The sequence below is a fragment of the Neomonachus schauinslandi genome, chromosome 2 (assembly GCF_002201575.2).
Source record: "Neomonachus schauinslandi chromosome 2, ASM220157v2, whole genome shotgun sequence".
Classification (NCBI taxonomy): Eukaryota; Metazoa; Chordata; class Mammalia; order Carnivora; family Phocidae; genus Neomonachus; species Neomonachus schauinslandi.
In genome coordinates, this window is record NC_058404.1 from 52,871,034 (window position 1) to 52,893,489 (window position 22,456).

At 48.1% G+C, this 22,456-nt stretch overlaps 1 protein-coding gene across 3 annotated transcripts in view; it reads left to right on the top strand.

Moving 5' to 3' along the window:
- GATA4 (GATA binding protein 4) overlaps positions 1–21,819 on the top strand; it is a 46,704-nt gene extending 24,885 nt beyond the window's left edge. The window contains exons 2-6 of one of the 3 annotated variants that reach the window (XM_021698907.1): positions 12,855–13,021; positions 14,246–14,371; positions 18,432–18,519; positions 20,045–20,193; positions 21,615–21,819. In XM_021698907.1, coding sequence (XP_021554582.1) covers positions 12,855–13,021; positions 14,246–14,371; positions 18,432–18,519; positions 20,045–20,193; positions 21,615–21,797 — 713 coding nt within the window. In that variant the 3' untranslated portion in view covers positions 21,798–21,819. Of the gene's footprint in view, positions 1–12,851; positions 13,022–14,245; positions 14,372–18,431; positions 18,520–20,044; positions 20,194–21,614 lie in introns of those variants that run through there. The other 2 variants (XM_021698906.1, XM_044912572.1) reach the window with 2 other exon arrangements.
- Positions 21,820–22,456: the final 637 nt, after the last annotated feature.

The window sequence follows — 22,456 nt, forward strand, 5'->3', positions numbered from 1 at the left end:
AGATTTTTTCTTTTTCATGTGACATCTTTCCGTAGTGTTTGAATTTTTATAGCAGTTAAACCTAAATTAAGGAGGAAAATTTTTTAAATACATAAATGAGAAGAGTTACAGTGTAGTGCCAAATTGGATGATTTCAAAAGTAAGGAGCTAGAAATCATCTTTTCCAAATACTCCTTTTTTTGAGCTGTGGAGACCAGAGCAAGAGAAGAAGAATTACTCTTGGTAAACATTTCCACCCCTGCTTGCTTGTGGAATTGGTTCTCGTTGCTCCCAGCCTATAGGTTTGGTAAATGTAGTTTGTGATACTGAAGCAATGGATGGACCCCATTCACATCACGGGTAGAGCCCTGAGTAACACTCCTGCAGCTATGCTCCTGCGCCCTCTAGTGGTTGGAGGACCTTCCTCAGGGCCACTAGGTGTGTGTAGAGGGGGATTCACCTAATTCGCTGTACTCTTCTGTTGTTTTATGTCGGGCTTCCTCAAATAAAATTTTCTTTGAAGAAAGGGTTATGCAGCTCAAAAAAGCAAGTGACAGAAAAACCACTGGTGCAGAGTAATTCATACATTTGATCTGACCTTAATCTGGATAATACTCAAACTAGGAAGGACCTAGATTATCTGGTCTAACACCCTCATCCTAGGCAGAGACAGGTAAAATGAATATAGCCCAGGTCCGTTGCTAGGGAGGCACAGTTTTCGAGCACTGCTGTACACAGTCTTCATCCTGGTTTTCTGTGTTGTTTGTCTTAACTGAATTCAAAGCAGAGCCGTCCTGACTGTCCTTAGACTCCACACTTCATGCAACAAGCTTGCAGGAAAACTAGGTGTATTAGCAGAAGATGGAAAGTGGTGGTGATTGAATTGAACTTTGGTTTGATTAAGTAATCCTCAAGAAACCCCCAGAGGGGAAAATAGTCCCCTGAATATGTTTCTACACCTTGGCTCCCCTCCCATTCTGATAGTCTCCTGTATATGTTTCTACACCTTGGCTCCCCTCCCCTTCTAAAAGGCGTAAATCTCCCCTGAAATGCCTCCCTAGCATTCAGAGCAATAAAGAGGTCACATTATAACTCCATAAATCTCCCTGGCTGGCCGGCTGGCTGCTGCAGTTCAAGGAGGCGAAAGGGAAGTTGTTTCCTCTCGACAGCCGCTGGGCTTGAAGGAAAAGCCTTTTCCCTCCAGACCCATTGTCTTGGTCCCTGAGGGAGCTGGTCTGGCAATTTGTTCAGTATTTCCTTTCTATCCTGCCAGCTTATAACAAGCCGGACAGGGGTTTCAGAGTCCAGCGGGCCCAGACTGGCCTGGTTTAAGTCTACTCAAATGGCCCTGAGAGAGGGTCTGGCCAAAGCTCCCGCTCAAGTCTTCCTAATTATAATACAAGGAACGAGGTCTAAACAAGCAGTGTGCATGGGTGTAATAGAGCATTAGAAGCCAAGCCAGATCCAGTGGGGGCTGGAGCCTGAGTCTGTCTGTGGAAGCCTGTCTGAGGACCCCCTGAGACAGGAACAGGGCACTGTGCGGGAAGACAGTGGGTCGGTGTGACCGAGAACCCACTTGGAAAATGGGAGGCGGTAAGATGCTTTTATGGGAAATCAGAAAATGGAATCTGGCCTATAAAGAACCTGCTCTAAATTAAAAATAATGCTACATGAAACAGTGGTGATGTTAACGGCATATTTATTTACTTATTTATTTTACATACAAAAGAACTATTTATTGCAAATAGGAAATAAATTAACATAGTTCAGTATTCAAAAGATTCACAAGACTCTAAGAACAAAAGCATCCCTGAGCCACGGGGATGTTTCCCTGGAAGCAATCAATATTATCAGTTTTTTGTCTGTCCTTCTACAGGTATTTATTATATATGCAAACAAATGTGTGTATAGACTCGACTCTTTTGTGAGAGGGTATCGTATGTACCGTTCTGTACCTTCCTGCTCATATTTCACAGCATATTTTGGAAAGGATTCCATATTAGTATATGAAATATCTTTATTTTTTATGGCTAGTGTACTTTAATTGGGTTAACCAGTTCTAGATTGATTAACATATAAGTTGTTTCTCAATCCCCTGCTACTGCAAAAAAAAAAAAAAACCCCACAATGAATATTCTCATATGTGAGCCATTTTACACAAGTGCAAGTGCATCTGTGGGATAAATTCCTGGAGATGGAATTTCTAGATCACATGGCCCATGCTTTTGCTAAGATACTGTCCAATTGCCACCTACCCCCTCCCCCCAGCCCCAGGCTGTACCATGTCACACCATCAATGCAGGGACTGCTTGTTTCCCCACACCCCCACTCCCAGGGTACATTTAAATGACTGACGCAGGTTGGCGGGAGGCCTAGAGAGGGACATTGACCCGCCCCAGTGACTTGGAGGATGCAGGACCAGTGTTGGACTTTGTCCGCAGTGTGATTGGCCAGGCAGCTTTTGATAAGCACATCATGTACATCCCTGCACTTTCTGGTCCTGTACCTTGGAAAGAGCCTTTCTCTTTCCTTCTGTGGGGTGGGAAGAATAGTTGATACCATAGTGGATACTTGAGCCCCAAGGGGCTAACCCTGTGGGAAGGGAGGCACTTGGTTTTGGAATGAGAGGATCTCAGGAAATTGAAGACATTAAATAGATATCTCCAATCCTCTAATTCCTAAGCAGAGATGCTTTTTTAAAATTCAATTTTTTATTAGTTATTTGGTAACAGCTTTATTAGTAGGTACTTTACCTTCTATAAAGTTCACTCATTTATTTATTTATTTTTATTTTTTTAAAGTTCATCATTTAAAGTGTACTCTTCAGGGGCACCTGGCTGGCTCAGTCAGTAGAGCATGCGACTCTCGATCGTGGGGTCATGGGTTCAAGCCCCACATGGGGCGTGGAGCATACTAAAAAGTAAAATAAAGTGTACTATGCAGGGAATTTTAGTATATTCACGGAGTTGTGCATTCATCTCCCAGACAATTGTAGAAACATGTTCATCACTCCAAAGAGAACCTCGTACCTAGTAACAGTCACTCCCAATCCCTCTCCCCCCTGCCCCTGGCAACCACTATCTATGTCCTGTCTGTGGATTTGCCCATTCTGGATATTTCATGTAAATGGAACCACACACTCAGTGATCTCTTGGTGTTATTGTTAACTGTCCATTTCCCTCCAAGCTTCGGGCCTTTGCCCTGCTGTTCCCAGTTCCTCTTAGGCACCTCCCCAGATACAGAAATGCTTGTTTAATTAATTGCTTCATTAATGAATTTAAACTGTGTTACAGGAAGAGAAAATCTTAACATAGTCCACATAATTGTCATTTTAAAAATCAACTCAAATTTTCCTATTTTTTTTTTTTTTTTTACCGCATCTCAGTTTTCTTACTCATTTCCCTATCCATGGACCTTTGGGTTGTTTCCAGTATTTTGCCATGAACATCTTAAAAGTAAACATTTTTCTCTTTCTTTTTTGGGGGGGGGGGGATGCCTTTAATTATTCCAATGTATTATTAGAGCAGTTTTGTCACTGCGTCATGGAGTTCTTTTCCATATCTATCCATCCGTTATATATAATTGTATATACACACATGATATACATATGAGAAACCTCTGGCCCTGTGTAATTAACTCTCAGTTGAGTTATTACGTGTGTCCAGGAGCATGGCCAGGCTGTCAAGCAGAGCCCTCAGATTTATACCATTCTACTGTCTTGTTAGATACTTTAGGATGCTGGATTTTGTTGAAATCTGATCGGTCAATGTGCAATGAGTTTCTGCTGTATGCCCAGCGCTGCAGATAGAGTGATTCAGCCTAAGAGCAGCGTGGTGCTGGGGAGGGCAAGGATCAGGTCACAGAATGTTCTGGAATCTTACGTGAGTCACTCACCTTCTCTGGACCTTGGTTTCTTCCCCTGAATGTTCATGGAATCACCCAAACATCACTTCCAGTTTTTAAGACTCTGGGCCACCTGCCCTCCAGGAGACTTAATGGAGACTTAAAGGAGACAAGTCATCCCAGGGGCAAAAATGATTAGGGGATGTTCAGAGCTAACCAGTGGTCATAGTCACTGAACAAGGCAGGGTCCAGAGAAGGGAGGTTACAGTTTGGGCTCAGTACTCAGATTCCAAAAAGTGGCAGACATTTTCAATTGCTGATGCCCAGTCAGGGCTCTCTTGGCTGGAGCTGAGCCTAAGGCCAGACCCAGGCAGCTGAAGCCAACCAGAACTCAGGGAGCTGTGAGATATCAGCCGCCAGCTAGGGAGCCCAGCATTTAGAGTGATTTTACACACCTCTTTCCTTGCATTCTGCATGCACCCTGTCTGGGAGGCAGTAAATCAGCCCAGTAATAAGTCACTTGGTGACACTTGGGAGAAACGAGTGTAGGGACTACAGTGGGAGTAAGTGTCAGAGTTGGAGGTCTCACAACCAACATTCTGCTGAGAGTGGCCACACATCCTGATTTTAAATTTGTTGTCCCAGAGTAATTAGGGATCAGCTCCTCTCCCTCAGAAGTGTCCCATTCTGGAGGACGAATCAGACATGGCCTCCTAGTCAGACCTGGCAGAAAAGAGGAAAGCCAGCGTGGTTCCAGGTTTAAGAGGGTGGACACGGCAGCCTGTAGAGACTCAGGCTCTTGCACACTAACTGGTCTTACCTTACACTTCGTGGGCCTCTTCCCGAGGTCCCACAGGGAAGACTCTAGACTTCTCATTCACTGGATGGTAATGGGCAGGAGGCAGGGAGAGTGAAGCCCAGAGAGAGAAGCCCAGAGGAGACAACTGGGCAAAACAGTGTTTGTAAAAACATTTACTGTTAGAAGGACAAAAATAACAACATTAGGGAAAGTTTTACAGGTAGAAATTATAACACAACACAATCTTTGAGTATTCCCTTCTTTGCTTTGTTCTTTTGGCTCCTTTAAAGATGGTATCCCAGCCCGTGGATCACAAGTGGGAAGGGGCCGTGGTGACCCTCTCCTGGGAGTGTATGAGTGTTTAATTTCCAGATCTGGCAAACGAAGTCATATTGTCTGTACCTAACATCGTAGAACTTTTAATAGCAATGTGGCAATCTCTGTCATTAATGGATTTAACTTTGTACGATGCTGAAAGCCCAGGACCTAATCATCACTGAGGATCAACCTCGAATAGTAAAACACCAAGAAATTTCTCCTGGGGCTAGTGAGTGACCCTGCATTTTGTGGGGAAATCTTTATGCTGCAATTATATTCTCACATGTAGGGATTCTCGAAGGTCTCAAAATCTAATCACAAAAGTGAAGGCTAGGGAACACTTCTCAATTTGGTGTGCTGAAGAGCATTGAAACAGATGTGCCTTCCGACACTTCTGTAAAACAGAGCACCCATGGGTCCTGGACTTTTTGAGCCCCTGCTGCTAACATGGGATATTGTGACCTTAAACTATTTTCCATATTCTGATTTTTGAACTGCTCATGTTGACACTGTCTGCTGCTGGGCGAAAGGGTGGGTCCCCAACAGGATGGTGAAGTCAGGAGCTGGAGCTTGTGGGATTCTGGGCCCACAGTTAAGAGACTGGTCAGTGAGTGTGGGTTTCCAGTCCCAGCTCTGCTGTTGATTCAGCAAGATCTTCTCTGAGCCACGTTAACCACATTAACATTCTTCCATTGCCTGCCCTCCGGGCCAGCCTCCCACTCTGCTCCTGCTAGGAGCCCAGACCAGGTAGGACCAGAGGCAGATACTCGGGAGCTTGGAGATCTGCAAAGGAGGGGCAGTTGGTCACAGAAAGGAAAGACAGATGGTTGACTCTTTCCATAGTCCCTTCAGTGACGGGGCACCAGTCACCTGGTGGAGCCTTCATTTAATCTTTCCCTTGGAATTTGTCATTTCTCTTAGCGTGTTAGGGGGGTATTAATTCTTGGCAACGTGCTGTAAATATTTTTCTCCGGTCTCATTTGTTCTCTCACCTCCTCCTTTTGCTTTCTCGTTCTTTCTCTCTTCCTCCCTTCTTGTTTTTGGTGCTTTTCCCTTTCTCTCAGAATGTTCTTGCTTTTTTGTGGGGTGTTCTTTTTTTTTTTTTTTTTTTTTGAACCTGAGTCACATTCTTTAACTTTCCTTCCAAGCCCGAAGCCAGGCTCCTAGATGAACGCCAGTGTTTTGTGTGTGTGTGAAGGTGAAAGTTTATTTCCAGTGCAGCGACAATATTCACCTGGAGAAAAGTTTAAAGGTCTCTCATATTATTCAGTGACTATTAAGAAATGTAGCACGCTAAACGTTTCATGTAGATTATTGTCCATAAGATGCGGAAAGTGTTCCGCACCCCACGGCACCGCGGTCAGAATGGGATGGACAACCCCCGTGAGGCGCTGCCATGTTGTCCCTCCGCGCTCAGAAGCAGAGGCCCCGGGCTCCGCCGGGCCGCTCGGGCCAGGCCTGGCGGGAGCCGCTTCTGTTCAGTGGCTGCAAGAGCTTTCAGGTTCGGTGCACTGAACCCTGCCAGCCCGATGCTGCCTGAGCTGTGTCCGCCTTCCCCTTGGCAGCCCCCTGTCACAGGCCAAGCCTGACAAAGCCCAGAAGACCGAAGGCTCAGGCTGCCAGAAGAACCTCAGGATTTGTTTGCTCCTTGTGCCCCAGCCCCAGGCGCCAGCCCGGAGGACCGAGCCAGGGCTGTCAGGAAATCCAGGCACGGTCTCTGGTGAACTTTGGATGGGACACAGGGCTGGGGTTCAGCAAGGGACATATGGGTGGGGCTCGGGACTTTGTTCCTGAAGCCCCTTTGGCTCTGGGGAGGTCTCTGGGCAGGTACCTCCTCTCTCTTCGCCCAGGCCTTGGATCCCTGCTGGCCTCTGTTTCGGAGCATTGAATAGCTGCCCAGAGCATGGGTAATTTCCACTGTGTTCACGTGCCTTCTCTCCCCAAATAGATTGTAGCGTGGTCTAGGGCAACTGAAGACGTGCAGCTAAGGGTGGAGGGGTGGGGGTGTGTGATAGAGCCCAGGCGCTGTTGCAGTTTGTCACATTTCATAATTCTTTGTTTGGGGTTGTGTATCCCCAGCTAGACCAAAACAACTATGAGCAGGGATTTTTGCCCCAGTTTTGTCTGATACATCTCAATGCCCAGCACTTGCTACAGGGGCCAGGAGAGCAGACACATGACAAATGTTTGGGCTTCCGAGCCCCGCACAGAAATAGTGGTGCAGGGCCTGAGGTCAGATAGTGTCAGGAGGGTGAAGGGTGAGGGTGAAGGAGGGGGCTCAACATGGGCTCTGGCCCAAGACCCAGCTTTCCCTAGCAAGAGCAAGCCACTCAAAAGACGGAAGGCCTGAGGGGCACTGCCACGGCCGAGCAGAACCAGGCTCTGTGGCATCCACCCATTTGGCTGGCATTCACACCGGCAACGTGCAGCGGTGGGCAGACAAATCCAGCTCTCAGGCAGTGCCCAACACATGGTGCCAGCCATGAACCTGGCCTCTGATTCCTTCCCCTTCTTCCTCCTACTTTTCTCCTCTCCTTCTTCCTCCTTTCCTTCTCCCAGTGTAGCTGGGGGCAGGGGTACAAGAGCACCTGGCTCCGGGGCCCTACACAGGCCAGGTTCGGCCACTCCCCACTGACAAAATCCCCAAGGCAGAGTTTTGAGGCGAAGCAAGAAAGGGATTTATTTCGGTGAGGCCGACACCGGGAAACAGGGGACTAGCGTGTCAAAGACTGTCTCCAAAGCCCAGAACATACTCTCAGGTTTAGGTAAGGAAAATGGGGGAGGGGGGGCAAACATGGGTGGGTGCCTGCAAGTAGGCAGGGAGAGTCAAACCCATCACTGCCCTGGAGTCCATCAGGGGCAGGGTCTTGCTGGCTCAGGGTAATCCTCCTTAAGAAAGGGGATAGTTTTGATTCCCAGCAGGGGATGCTTTGCCTTTAGGGTCTTCTGCCTGAGCCCAGAGACAAGCTGGAAAGAAGAACCCAACTAAACAGTTTGAGGTCAAAATGGAGGCAGCCGAACTCCTCCTCCTTCACCAACCCTGACTTGCTTGTCAGCCCTGCCTGTGGGTGGGTTCCCCAAGATGGATGGAGCAGGTCAGGGGAGAGGTCGGAGTCTTTGCCTTTGATTGCGTCACTTCTCTGTGGGGAAGTCAGGGGTGGGATCCTTCAACCTCCTGGCCCACATTTTTCTTTTCAGGCACTTGGGTAGAAGTAATCTGCCATAATTCCTAGGAACATCCCTACGAAATCGGATGCCTCAGAAATCAGGCTGAGTTTGCTTCCCTCTTTAAGAACTGTGTTTTCCTAAGTGGGTCATGGATGGAGGTGAGGCATTTGATCCCCATTCCTGGGGTTAGGGCCCAATTCATTTTGTGTGTCTCATTGCTAAATATCAGTAACTACAATTTCCCGTGAGCAGTAGTCTTGTGCCCTCATAGGTATAGACTGTCAACCAGGCTGCCTGCAAGCCTCCAAGTTGGCCAAGTCCGAGAGTGAGACACAATTTACAATTCTGAGCATGGCCCCCCTCACCCCCGTGCTTGGTGAAAAGGTCAGATTCCCAAATCTCCTAGCTCTTTTATCTATTCCCTCCCCCTGCGAAAACCCAGCACCAAGCTTTGTCCCTGGTCTTCCCACTCCCTCCCCACCCCTCCAAACCTAACAATAATCCATCACTCTTATCTCATTTGGTGTTTACAAAGCACTTTACAGCCATTGTTGTGAGTTTTTCCTCTTATTTGCAAAGTACTTTACAACTATTATTACAAGTCTTTCCTCCAATGCGGGGTAATGCTGACCCATTTCCGAGAGAGTTGGATTGCCACTGCCTTCTAAGTGGTTGGACCAATGGCCATGATGCCCAGCACTGGAGAGGTAGGTCTTTCATAAGTGAAGGTCACAGCTGTGCCCTTAGAAATCAGGCTGAGAAACTGGCTTCAGGCCACTGCCCACCAGATGTTTGTGCTGGTGTGGGGCTCACTGCCTATCAGCTCCCAGTTCTGGCAGGGTGGCTGCTAAGCAGCAGGGTATGAACTTCGTTCTCTCCTTTCTTCAGCCCAAGGTAGGGGTGTGTGTTTGTGTGTGTGTGTGTGTGTGTGTGTGTGTGTGATGCAAGAGAGTAAAATAGTCCCCCCATAGTGGACTGGGAGCTGCTTAAGGTGATCAAAAGTCTTTCTGTTTTTGTTTTAATTTTTTATCAGATTTTTTTAAAAACAGGCAACTATGGCATTCCAGAATGGCATTTTTAAGAAAGAAAAGTCCACATTACAATAACTAGCCTAACAAAAACTTCTTCCTTCGCAGTGCCTTAGCTGCCATCAGGGTGGTCTGGCAGTTCATGTGTTGCACTTTTCATTTAACGTGAGGGGTAAACATTTTCCTCGATTGTTACAGTGTCTTTGTAATAAGCATTTAAACTTTGGTAACATGTTATTGAGTAGGTTGGATGGCAAGACTTTCTGGTAGAAAACATGGAAACTTCTGTAAATTTGGAGGGTTAGTGGATTGTAGAGAGACTTGGTGCATCTGACAGGGTGCCTTGAGGAAGCGTGGCCTTGACCTCCTATGCCATTTCTTCTTTGGCTACTGTTGTTAACACCTGACCCTTCATTCTGGGTCTGACTTCTGCACTTCCCACCGTAGACAAGAAGTATCTGCCATCCAAATCCCATATTGGTTAAGGTATGTTCTGAAAATGAGTTGAGCAGTATTGTTAACTCATTATTGGTATTTTGGCCCAGTTTGCCCACCTCGGTTATCAGCCTTCTGAGAATAAGTTTCCCTCTTAGTTTCTGGGACATCTATCAGAGTGCTTAAATAGCAGATGCTCAGTAAATATTTGTCGGTGACAAATACATATTTGCCAACCTCCAGTGCCTTTCCCTGGCCAGTAAAATAATTGCCTTGAGTGTAACCTATTCTGTGAGGCAAGTGTGAAGGAGTTTCTAAGGCAAATCTTTGTGTTGGGGTTTCAGTTAAGGCCAGTAAGTAGCAGAGAAACCTATAATTGCCTGGATGGCTCCTTCGATGAGATTCCACCCCTTCATATAAAACCAGAAGTGTGAAGAGACGAGATCTCCCCTCCAAAAGAGAGGACCAGATTATGAGATTTTTGTCTCTGGAGGCTTCTTTAGGTAAACCAGAACACAGGAAAGAACCCGGTTTGCTTATCTTTATTTTTTTTTAGATTTTTAAAAAAGGTTTTATTTATTTATTTGAGATAGAGAGAGAGCACGAGCAGGGAGGCGGGGCAGAGGGAGGGAGAAGCAGACTCCCCACTGAGCAGGGAGCCCTATGTGGGACTGGATCCCAGGACCCAAAGGCAGATGCATAACGGACTGAGCCACCCAGGCACCCCCAGTTTACTATCTTTAAAGGGAGGAGAGTGTGATTCTTTATCTGTGAGAGCTCCGTACTGGAATATTTATGAATGAAATGGTAGGATGTCTGGGATTTCCTTCAATTATACAGGATGGAGGAAAGAGGGTGGAGAGATACATGGGACAAGACTGGCCACAAATTGTTGGAAGCTGGATGATGATTAAATAAGAGTTCATGGGGCACCTGGGTGGCCCAGTTGTTAAGCGTCTGCCTTCGGCTCAGGTCGTGATCCCTGGGTCCTGGGATCCAGCCCCGCATCTGGCTCCCTGCTCCGCGGGAAGCCTGCTTCTCCCTCTCCCACTCCCCCTGCTTGTGTTCCCTCTCTCGCTGTGTCTCTCTGTCAAATAAATAAAATCTTTGAAAAAAAAATAAGAGTTCATTCTGTCCACTTTTGAGCGTGTTTAAATCTTTCCATTAAAAAGAAAAGAATAAGAGGATCGCATTAGGTTTGGACTGGGAACATGATCTGAAAGAGTCCTCCATCCCCAAGCATGGTTTAGGCTAGAATACCGTGTATTGGTTCAATTTTGAGGCTGTAGTGCCATCTAGTGTTCGCTGCAAACCCCCAACCAAAGGCCGACATTGCAAGCGCCTCTCCTTGCTCCAGAGTCCTCCTGTGAACTCCCCTGGCCTCAGGGGAAGGCCTTGGCCGAGGGAACGGGGTTGACCGGCTCAGGACAAGGGCAGCACTTGTGGGTCTGGAGGTGGAGGTGGCGTGCGGGCTCATTCCTTGCCTCACCCGGGCGCGGGGAAGCAAACTGGGACGGGAGTTGTCCTTTTGTGTGCGGCTCTGAAAGCAGGTGACCTTGCCGGAGGGTTCTCAGTGTGACCCAGGTGCAAAAATAGCCTCTCTTGTGACGGGTGTGTGCTCAGCTCCCTGGCCTGAGCAAATAGCCCCTCACACCTGCACATTGTTGACTCGGTGTGGACACACAGCTACTTGTTTGCAGGTGCAAATGACCGTTTGTGTACCCAGAGTTGAGGGGAGGGCCCCCCACCATCCTCTTCTTCAGCCCACGTTCCCTTAGAGCAAGTAGCTGGGCCACAGAACTAGCAGAATGTGTGACCTTAAAACCCAGTGCTAGGTCCCGGTAGAGGGAGAGCTCTTAAAACCCCTCCTCTCCAAATATTCCCCACCCCGTTACAAGAGAAGAATCCACTCTTGCCTCTGGTGGTAGGACAAGAACAATCTGAACACCAGGGTAGCTGCATTTAGGGACAGAAAATCTGGATAGGATATAAAATATTTTTCAGGCTAGGAAGTGGTGTACATGGAGTCAGGGAGACTTCTGGAATTCTGAGCCAGGTCTTATACAGATCATAGAGAATAAGAAACTTGGCCCAGCCTATATCAGCAAGGCAACTGAAATGGGCATGAGTGAAATTTGTCAATTGTAAAATCCTATAGACTTGGGCAATAGAGGTGGTGGGGAGTGGGGTTGCGGGGTGGTGAGTGAGTGCAGGAGACTGAGTGGTGGCAATGTGCCCACGGAAGTGTGAGTGACTCTAAGTCACAGTTGCTTGCAATATGGACCTGTATTTTATGTACCAATAAGCAGGAAAAAGTGTCAAACTGTGATACAGCATGTCATACAGATATATTGAAATGGCAAAAATGAACAAAAATGGATCACAGCCCTTTTTGCAGGGCAGTTTGAAGATTTCAAAAACTTTCCAAAAATGTAGTCCCTTTGGTTCAGTAATTCTACTCCTAGGGGAGTATCCTAAGGAATAGGCAGAAATGCTAAGATTTGTGCACAAAATGAGTAGTATTTACAAAACAAGAATCAGAAACTGGGTTAGGGATTAAGTAAAAGTTTAATGATAATGAGGATGGCACATTTATAAGATGGGATACCATACTATGCTAAAACGAGTTTATGAAGAATTTCTAATGTGGGAAAAATGCCTTGGTATTATGTGAAAAAAATAGGCTCAAAATTATATAGCTTGACCTCGACTAGGCAAAGTATGTGTCAATATATAAAATATTGCAAAGGATATAATAGAACAAAATGTTAATAACACTGGTGATCTTGAAGTCACAGGATTATATATGATTTGTATTTTCTTTACACACTTTATTTTCTAATTTCCCTGGAGTAAATCCTTTTTTTGTTTGTTTGATTTTGTGTTTGTATTGAAAGGGAAAAGGAATCTCAGTTTTGAAGGGAAAAAGGAGAGGAGAAAGGTCTGGGCAGAATTCAGTGTTGGGTGAGAACCTCAGGGCCACCGGCTCTGGAGGAGAGAGAGGGACTAAAACGCAGGCTGCTGGTGGTCGCTGCCCGAGTCCTCCTTTTCTTGTGACCCGGGTCTTGTGCTGTGTGTGCGATGCCCAAGAGTAAGAATGTCCACTTCCCCTGACAGTCCTCTGAGCCGAGCCGAGTCAGGAAAAGGGAGGCAGCCGAAGCTGATCCATCTTTTACTCCTTGCAAGGAAAAGGCATTATTTCCTTGGCCTCCGGATTCTCCGAGGTAAGGTTTCTGGGCACAAACTGAAAGAATTAATCCTCTGCCTTACTTTCCACCCAGTAGATATGTTTGATGACTTCTCGGAAGGCAGAGAGTGTGTCAACTGTGGGGCCATGTCCACCCCGCTCTGGAGGCGCGACGGGACGGGGCATTACCTTTGCAATGCCTGTGGCCTCTACCACAAGATGAACGGCATCAACCGGCCCCTCATCAAGCCTCAGCGCCGGCTGGTAAGCAAGTGCGCCGATTGCTCAAGTCCACCCTTCTCACCTGGCTTTGGGGCTCACGTTTTGGTTCTGAATTTTGGACTTCAGGTCATCTTTTTTTTTTTTTTTAATTTTTTAAAAAAGATTTAATTTATTTATTTGACAGAGAATGAGAGAGAGAGCGCACAAGCCGGGGGAGCAGCAGAGGGAGAGGGAGAAGCAGGATCCCTGCTGCCTGGGACCCTGGGATCACGACCTGAGCCATAAGCAGATGTTTAACTGACTGAGCCACCCAAGCGCCCCTCAAGTCGTCTTTAAAAGATAGTGTCTGTGGAGGGGTTGGGTGGCTGGGTGGCAACGCAGTAATTTCCCATATCTTTAGAGTTAGCTCCATATGCCAGGATGTTCCAGACCATCTAGTTTAACCCTTTCGTTATGCAGAAGTGAAAAGTGAGGCCCAGCAAAGCTAACAGCCTCGCCCACGGTCACAGGGATACCGAGTGTTCGTCTAGAACCAGAGTCCAGGCTTCCCAGTTCCCAGTCCAGCCTTGCCTTGGACAGCTCCTGTTTTCACCTCTGCCCCAGGGGGATGGGGGACTCTTCCTTAACCCTGTTTTCAGCTGATCGGTTAATAAAACTTGAAGCCCAGGGGGGAGATTAAGCAGTGTGTGTTGGGCCCGATGGCCCGGAAAGAGTACGTAAAGGGGTTTTTGGTTCTCGGCTCCGTGGTCTTTTCTAGTATGATTTGACTTTGACCAACACAAATTAGCTTTCATGTATATTAGGGAGGGAGGAACGGAGAGGTTAAAACCTGACATTTACCTTTCTTGCGGTCCTAAGGCCCATCCAGCCTTTGAAGACACTTGAATACAGTTCTTCCCCCAGCGCCCTTCCCCCACCCGAAGTCCCCATTTATTCTCCTTTTGAGGAAAGCTCTTCTGCCCGCAGGGTCCTCTGTCTGATGAATGATTGATATGCCACGGATTCCAGTGAGGACTAGAGTCCACTCTACTCCCCCTGCCGCCGAAGTCTTTGTTCTCACCCCCCCCCCCGCCCCGCCCCGAGTGGCTTAGGTGAGGGGAGAAAGAGCGCCTCGGCTGCTCTGAGGATCTCCTTCAGGGCTCTTACGGCTGACCCTGCCACCCATTCAGGGACGGCCAGGCCCTCGGCGCTCCCCGTGACGGAAAAGCAAAAGCAGCAGCGCCTGCCTTCGGCTTGGACTCCAAGGGTCTGTCTTCTCTGTTGCAGTCCGCCTCCCGCCGAGTGGGCCTGTCCTGTGCCAACTGCCAGACCACCACGACTACGCTGTGGCGCCGCAACGCCGAGGGTGAGCCGGTGTGCAATGCCTGCGGCCTCTACATGAAGCTCCACGGCGTAAGTAGCCGCCCCGCCCCGCCCCGCCCCGCCCCGCAGCCGCCGCCGCCGCCGCCGCCGCCGCCGCGCCGGCGTTCCGGCCTTCCGCTCTCACTCGCTTGCAGACTCGACGTCGTTGTCTCCTTCTTAGCAAAGACCCTTGGATTCGGAAGGGACCTTAGAGGCTGCCGTAACAAAACCCCACGGACCGGGTGGCTTGTAAACAACAGACATTCATTTCCACATTCCTGGAGGCTGGGAGTCCCAGCTCAGGTGCCGGCGTGGTCAAATGCTGGTGTGGATTTGGGGGCATACTCTCATCTGTTATTGATTTGCGTGTGACTTACTGCAAGTATTCGCTAGGAGATTAACCCGACAGTACCTTTTTTTTTTTAAAGATTTTATTTATTTATTTGACAGAGAGAGAGAGAGAGAGAGAGAGCACAAGCCGGGGGAGTAGCAGGCAGAGGGAGAGGGAGAATCAGGCTCCCTGATGCGGGGCTCTATCCCAGGACTCTGGGATCATGACCTGAGCCTAAGGCAGACACTCAACTGACTGAACCACCCAGGCGCCCCTGGCCATATTTACTAAGGATAAGAAACACACATATCTTTTGATTTAGCAGCTCTGCTTTTGGGAAACGAGCCTGTAAAACTTAAATAAAAGAATCAGTAGGTAATGATGTTTGACCTGTTTATTGCTGCAGTATTCGTAGTGGCAAAAACTAGAAACCATCGTAAAGTCCCATAAAGGAATGGTTGAGTAAATTATGGCAGTACTGTGATGTGGAATATTGTGCAGAAATTTAAAAAATACTAAGTTAGAGCCATGTATCTTGACCTGGAGTAACAAAAAAGCACATTGCGAAGTAATACACATAGTATGACCCCATACTATGGGGGTGAGGGTGTGTTAAATACACACACAGATATAGATGGATGGATGGATGAATACACACGTACATACGTGTATAGATCTGTACGTGTGCATACACGTTTGAGAATGTTTTCAAATGTAAGAAACATAACAGGGTGGTCCTCCAATTGCCCTGTGGGGACAGGATTGATGGCAGAGGGGTGGGAGGGGCAGTCCTACCTTAGTCTTCATGAATCTTTTCATGTCTTCTTTATTTTTTTATTAGTTCTTTAATTTTAATTCCAGTGTAGCTAACATAACAGTGTTATTTTAGTTCCAGATGTACAATACAGTGATTCAACAATTCTTTTTTTTTTTTTTTTTTTTGAGGGAGAGGAAGGGCAGAGAGAAAGGGAGAGTCTTTTTTTTTTTTTAATTTTTTTTTTTTTACTTATTCATGAAAGTCAGAGAGAGAGAGAGAGAGAGGCAGAGGCAGAGGGAGAGAAGCAGGCTCCCCGCCTAGCAGGGAGCCCGATGCGGGACTCGATCCCAGGACCCTGGGATCATGACCTGAGCCGAAGGCAGACGCTTAACCATCTGAGCCACCCAGGCGCCCGGGAGAGAGAGTCTTAAGCAGACTTGGTGCGGAGCATGGAGCCCAATACAGGGCTTGATCTCACAACCCTGAGATCACGACTTGAGCCAAAACCAAGAGTCAGACACTTAAATCAACTGTGCCACCCAGGTGCCCCAGTGATCCAACAGTTCTGTACATTATTTGGGTGCTCATCATGAGAAGTGTACCATGTTTTCTTGTTAGTGAGAAAAAAAATAGCCAAAAATACAGTTAAGAACATTCATACTTCTTTCTGCAGAAAAGTGTATCAAGGATGTTTCTTGAATCACCATGATAGAGAAAATGGAGAAAAAAAACCTTCAGTAGGGAAATGGTTAAAGAAACTCTTGTTCCTCTATAGGGGAATGGTAGAAGAAATGGAGAAAGGAATATTATGCAGGTATTAAAAAGATTGTGTCCTCGGGACACCTGGGTGGCTCAAGCAGTTAAGCATCTGCCTTCGGCTCAGGTCATGATCCCAGGGTCCTGGGATCGAGTCCCACATCGGGCTCCCTGCTCAGTGGGAAGCCTGCTTCTCCCTCTGCTTGCCGCTCCCCCAGCTTGTGCATTCTCTCTCTCTCTCTGACAAATAAATAAATAAAATCTTAAAAAAAAATTGTATCCTCAAAAAATTAAAAAATAGAATTAGCATATGACCCCGCAATCCCACTTCTGGGGATAGATCCAAAAAGAATTGAAATCAGAGCCTTGAACAGATAATGTGTGTCCTCATGTCCACAGCAGCATTCTTCACAATAGCTAAAGGTGAAAGCAACCCAAGTGTCCACGGTTGGGTAAGCGAAATGTGATCTGTCCATGCAATGGAATACCATTCAGCCTTTAAAAGGAAGTAAATTCTTTTTTGTTGTTGTTGTTTCATTTATTTATTTTTGAGAGAGAGCAAGAGAGAGAGAGCACGAGCCGGGGGGAGGGGCAGAGGGAGAAGCAGACTCCCCACTGAGCAGGGTGCCCGATGTGGGACTCGATCCCAGGACCCTGGGATCATGACCTGAGCTGAAGGTGGACGCTTAACCGACTGAGCCACCCAGGCGCCCTAAAAGGAAGTAAATTTTGACGCATCATACCAGATGGATGAACCTTGAAGTCATTATGCTAACTGAAAGAAGTCAATCATACAAGGACAAGTCTCATATGATTCTACTTACTTGAGGTACCCAGACTAATCAAACTCATAGAGACAGAAAGTAGACTGGGGGCTGCCAGGGGCTGGCGGAGGGGGAGATAGGGAGTTCGTGGTTAATGGGTACAGAGTTTCAGTTTTGCAAGATGAGAAGTGTTCTGGAGACGGATGGTGGTGATGGTTGCACAACAATGCGAATATACATAACACGACTGGAAAGGGTTAAGATGATAAATTTTGTTAGGTGTATTTTACTACAAATTTTTTTTAAAGAAGTACCGAGGTTGGTGGAGATAAACATGAGGGCTATATTCTTCTGAGGTCAGGATGGGCTTCAAGTGGGCCTAGGTCAGGGTGGGGGGCTGGAGGGAGGAGAGGACACTTCGCTCCAAAGGTGGAAATACTGATCTAGAAGGCAGGTTCAAGTTCACCTAATCTGCTGCCCCTCTCTCTTAACCATTCCGTGTTTAATCTCTGAAGTGGTAATTACTTGTCTTTCAGTATTTCAAGCGTGGCCGTTATGAGTCCCATACAGGAGACAAGCACAGAGCAGGAGCTAAAAGATTTGGTTGGCCTGACCTAAGAGAAACCAGACGTGGGGAAGGCACACTATTTGAAAATACTCGGAAGGTGATCCAGCAAGCCTCCTCCCCAGGCCCTGTGTAGGCACCTGTGAATGGTTCAAGAGCGTGGCACCTGACAGTCACTGCTTGTTTATGAGAAGCCAATGCAGTAAAAGTGTTGTCCATGGGCTGTTTATGTCAGGACCTGGCCGCAGCGCGGTCTCCCCAACATGATCTCTTTTTGCTCCCCACCCCCCCCACGGAAAGACCATGATTGGCTCCAACCAGACGTAGTGCAATGCTGAGCTGCTCTAAATAGAGTGACTTGACGTCTCAATTCACTGGGGCTGTCCCCGTGTCTGCCTATTTTCTTAGCATAATTATTAATAGCACCCCCTTTTCATTTTCATAGTGTCCTGATTTTGCTGATAAACTAAAGGCTTTTGCAAATACTGTTCCTGCTGCCTGAAATGCCTGCCCCTTGTCTACTTGACAACCTCCCACAACTTAGGCATCACCTCCTGAGTGAAGCCTTCATTGATATGGTCATGTGCCACTTCCCCTCCTCCCCAGCCGGGGACACAGTTTAGTGTTTCTTCTCCGTTCTCCCACATCACTTATGAGTCTGGTTGTTTCCTGCTTGTCTGTCTTTCCCAGTCAACTGAAGCTCTGGAGGGAAGGAATGGTGCCTTTAAGCCTCCATTTCTCCAGGGTGAGTGTAACAAACAGCATGTAGTATAGGAGCTCAATATATACTTGATTTCTTTCTCAGCAGGCGTGCAAGGGGCTGATTCACCTAGTCCCAGCCCCAAGGTTTGTGGAGGAATTGCTTAGATGTTGCCTTAAATACTGTAGCAGATCATGTGCAAGTGGAAAACCATATATATTGACTTGTAACCCTCTAGGTCCCAAGGCCTCTTGCAATGCGGAAAGAGGGGATTCAAACCAGAAAACGGAAGCCCAAGAACCTTAATAAATCTAAGACACCGGCAGGTGAGGAAAAAAAAATTGTGTAAATTATAGGACTAACTCAGTGGCCCTTGGAGTATGTGAAAATCAGGTATTCTTAGTTAGGTGGGCCAGCCCAGGCTACGGAGGCATGATAGCATTGTCCAGCCCCAGCTATTCAGGACAGAATGATAACCCAGGGAAAAGTAGCATCACCATGCAACATTTGGGGAGCTTTTGAAGCAGGCTCAATTCAAGGTGCATGATCACTGCCAGCTGCAAAGGCCATAGTGGACCAGCTGGACCGGTTGGGGGCCAGAAGGAGAACTACTCATCCCTCCATCTTCGGTGCTGCAGCCAGCCACTCAAGAGCTCAGTTCCTCTCTATTCTCCTTGAGATAACTGGGATCTAGGAGCACAGGATCCCGTTAGTCCTGTTCACAACAGCTTGCTTTGTAAGCCAGTGTATAGTTAACATCATGTAGTACTTAGCGTTTTAGAAAGCTACTTTACCATTACTAGTTCATTGGTCCTTGAAGACCCCCATGTGACCCATTATCCCCATTTTACTCCTGAGCAAACTGAGGCACAGAGAGGTTAGTGACTTAACTAGAGTCACACAGCTGTGAGTGGGTAGACCTGGAATTAAAACCCAAGTTTTTACACTTCCAGGTCCATATTCTGTCCCATGTGCCACTTTGCCTTCTCAGTTTCTAGATGAAGAATGAGGACGACTCATGTTCCCATCAAGAGCACACCCTCCTCAATACTGCTACCAAAGTAAAGGTTTCAATGGGGACATGCTGCCATTGCAGAGAGAATAAACCAGCTGATCCGATGGAAAGTTTATCTTTTAATCTAAGGCATGAGAAACAGACAAATTTCCCCTTTCCACTACCAAGAACATGACCAAAGTTCTCCATTCCCAGATTCCACAACAGCTTACCCCTTCTGGCAGTATGTCTCATTAGAATTTTCTGTGTCTCACACCAGTGGTCCTCAGCCTTTCTGCCTGTGTCCACACTGTTTTATAAGTACAGCACCTTCCCCTGGGGAACTTCATCTCCTTACATGTTGTGGTGACAGGGAGAGCAAGCATTTGGTTCAGTCCGAAATTCCAAATCCAGGGAGCTAAATCTGGCAGCGAAACCTAATCTGAACAGACTCCAGCTACTTATAGTCTTTATTTATCCCATGTGTGAAGATTCACATGTTTTGCTGCAGAACCATGAATGTATTTAATTATGGGGTGTTGTCTCAGGCTCCACTGGAAGTACCCTAACATACAGTATCAAAATCCAAACACTTTTGAATCCTGAAACACATGTGGTCTCAAGGATTTGGAATAAGGGGTGGTGAGCCCATCACTTGAAAAAGTTCCCTTGAAATTCTGGTATTTTCATGTGTCCCATTTCGAGAATCGTTGCCCGGTGCTGATGAAGGACCTTGCTTCACTCCCCAGCAAATCTAAATAAAGCCATTAGCGCAGACCTACCCTGGCTGTCTCCAAGGACCGCCGTCCATTCGCCCCTGCCCCTGGCCTGGGTGGCCTGACTCTGCCTCATTCCAGGTCCCTCGGGCGGTGAGAGCCTGCCTCCCACCAGCAGCGCTTCCAGCAACTCCAGCAACGCCGCCACCAGCAGCAGCGAAGAGATGCGCCCCATCAAGACAGAGCCCGGGCTGTCGTCCCACTACGGGCACAGCAGCTCCATGTCCCAGGTACACCCCCAGGCGGGGAGATGGGACCGCCTGGGGGACAGTGGTACACTGCCAAGGACCAGGTGGCTGGGTCAGCCCTGGAACACGGGGGCTGTAGCCGGGCCCCAGCAGGTGGCAGCAGGAGCTGCTTGGTGCCCTTGGGGCCCCACCTGAGGCTAGGGCCTTGTCTGCACGAGGGTCTATTTCAGCACATCGGATCAAGTTACAATGATTGGGGCACACAGCTGTGACACACAAATGTTGAGTAGCTCCTCCATGCCGGGACCTTCGGACACAGGTTATGGGGAGGGACACATTAGGGCACAACCACAACCTGAGTCGGACTGTGTGCATTGAGGGATGGCGGTACGACCGCAGCGGGCTGTAGAAGGTGGCGCATGGGCTTTCTAGGCAAGTCTGTCTCCTAAGTGAGAGGTGCTTTGACCTTGACCTTTAAGGATGGATAGATTTTTTTTTTTTTAAGATTTTATTTGAGAGAGAGAGAATGTGCACAAGAGAGAGCACAAGTGGGGGTGGGCAGAGGGAGAAGCAGACTCCCCGCTGAGCAGGGAGCCCGATGCGGGACTCGATCCCAGGACCCTGGGATCATGACCTGAGCTGAAGGCGGACACTTAACCTACTGAGGTGTCCCACCCAGGTGCCCCAGGATGGATAGATTTTAACAGGAAGCGGGGGGGGATGAAGAGGACCCTCCTGGCATGAGCAAAGGTGTGGAAACTATAGAGGGCAGGGTGGGTGGGCACAGGGGGTTGGTGAGGAGGTCACAAGCAGGATGCCATTTAATGAAGGTCAGTGACAGCTCCAGCCTCAGACATGTGTCCAGAAGACAGGTTGGCAGTACTGTCATTTCCCTCTTTCGAATATGATGGTATTCCTACTCCCTGACTCTTTCCCTCTTTGGTTCCCCTGTTTGGGATTAGGATAGTCCCACACTTGGTTACTGTTTCCCATTAATTCCGATCTGTTCTCCGCATGCGCTTGAGGGAGGCTGTATCCTAAAGAGCTTTTTACTGTCAGGGTAAAGAGGCTGGTCCCATAGAACCAGGAGAGCCAGGAGCCTCTTCTGGGCATGGAGATCCAGTGGTGATAAGACCATAGAAAATGTCTCATGTAACTTATCAGAGCCTTCTGAGAAGCCACAGTAACCACACACCTACTGGGTCCCAGTGCTCAGAAGAAGCGAATGAATCACATAGACCCTTCATGTCCCACAGCACAGGGGTTAGGAAAAACAGAGACAAGGGCTGCTTGTGTCTTATCCTGCCCTTGTCCTCGGGCCCTCTCCCCTCATCCCTTTCCTAGGGGTGGGAACTAGCTTAGGGACATCTGTGTCATGGGGCTCCCCTCCCCAGCCCAGACCCCCCGTTCCTGAGCCCTCAGGAGTGATTCCATTGAGCTCATCTTGCCCTTTTTGCTTTCAGACGTTCTCAGTTAGTGCGATGTCTGGCCACGGGCCCTCCATCCACCCAGTCCTCTCGGCCCTGAAGCTCTCCCCGCAAGGCTACGCGTCTTCCGTCAGCCAGTCACCGCAGGCCAGCTCCAAGCAGGACCCTTGGAATAGCCTGGCCTTGGCTGACAGTCATGGGGACATAATCACTGCATAATGTCACCTCCTTCCCTCCTCAGATTCCTGCACGGACTTGGGACTTGGAGGACAGCAGAGATGAGGCTCTGGGCTCCTGGGAGCCAAGCCGCTCTGTTGGGGAATGACTCCAGAAGAACAACTGGGAAGAAACTTGAAATTGACAATTTGGTTAGGGGAAGTGGGTGTTGGATTTTATCGGATGCCTTTTCAAGGGTGGGCTACTGGAAAGAGCCCAGACTCTGATCTGGAAGAACCCACCCTTCACTATGAGCACATTTAAGTCCCTTCTGTGGAGTAAGAGACTTGTTTCTTGTTTTCCACCCCAGCCCTCCCGCACAAGAGACGAGATGTCCTTCTGCCCTACCCTTCCACCACCTTGGCCTAAGATGGTGGTTTTTCCATGGTGTTCCCAGCACTGGGGATCTGAGGGTGGGTGGAGGGGTCAAGGCGCTGGGATCTCTGGTCCAGCCTGAACCAGGGCACCTGTTTGACACGCATGTGGATGTGACAAGCCCCTCCAGGCCGCTGCTGCCCCTGTCCAGCACTCCCCCTTCAGGCTTGGCACACCCCTGCATTCCTCAGTACTGAATATTGACCCCAGAAACGTTGAGTTTAGCCCCGATGTTACTGAATGCTTCATGGGGAGATGGAGGAGAGGGCCGCTTCACCCACTGCAGG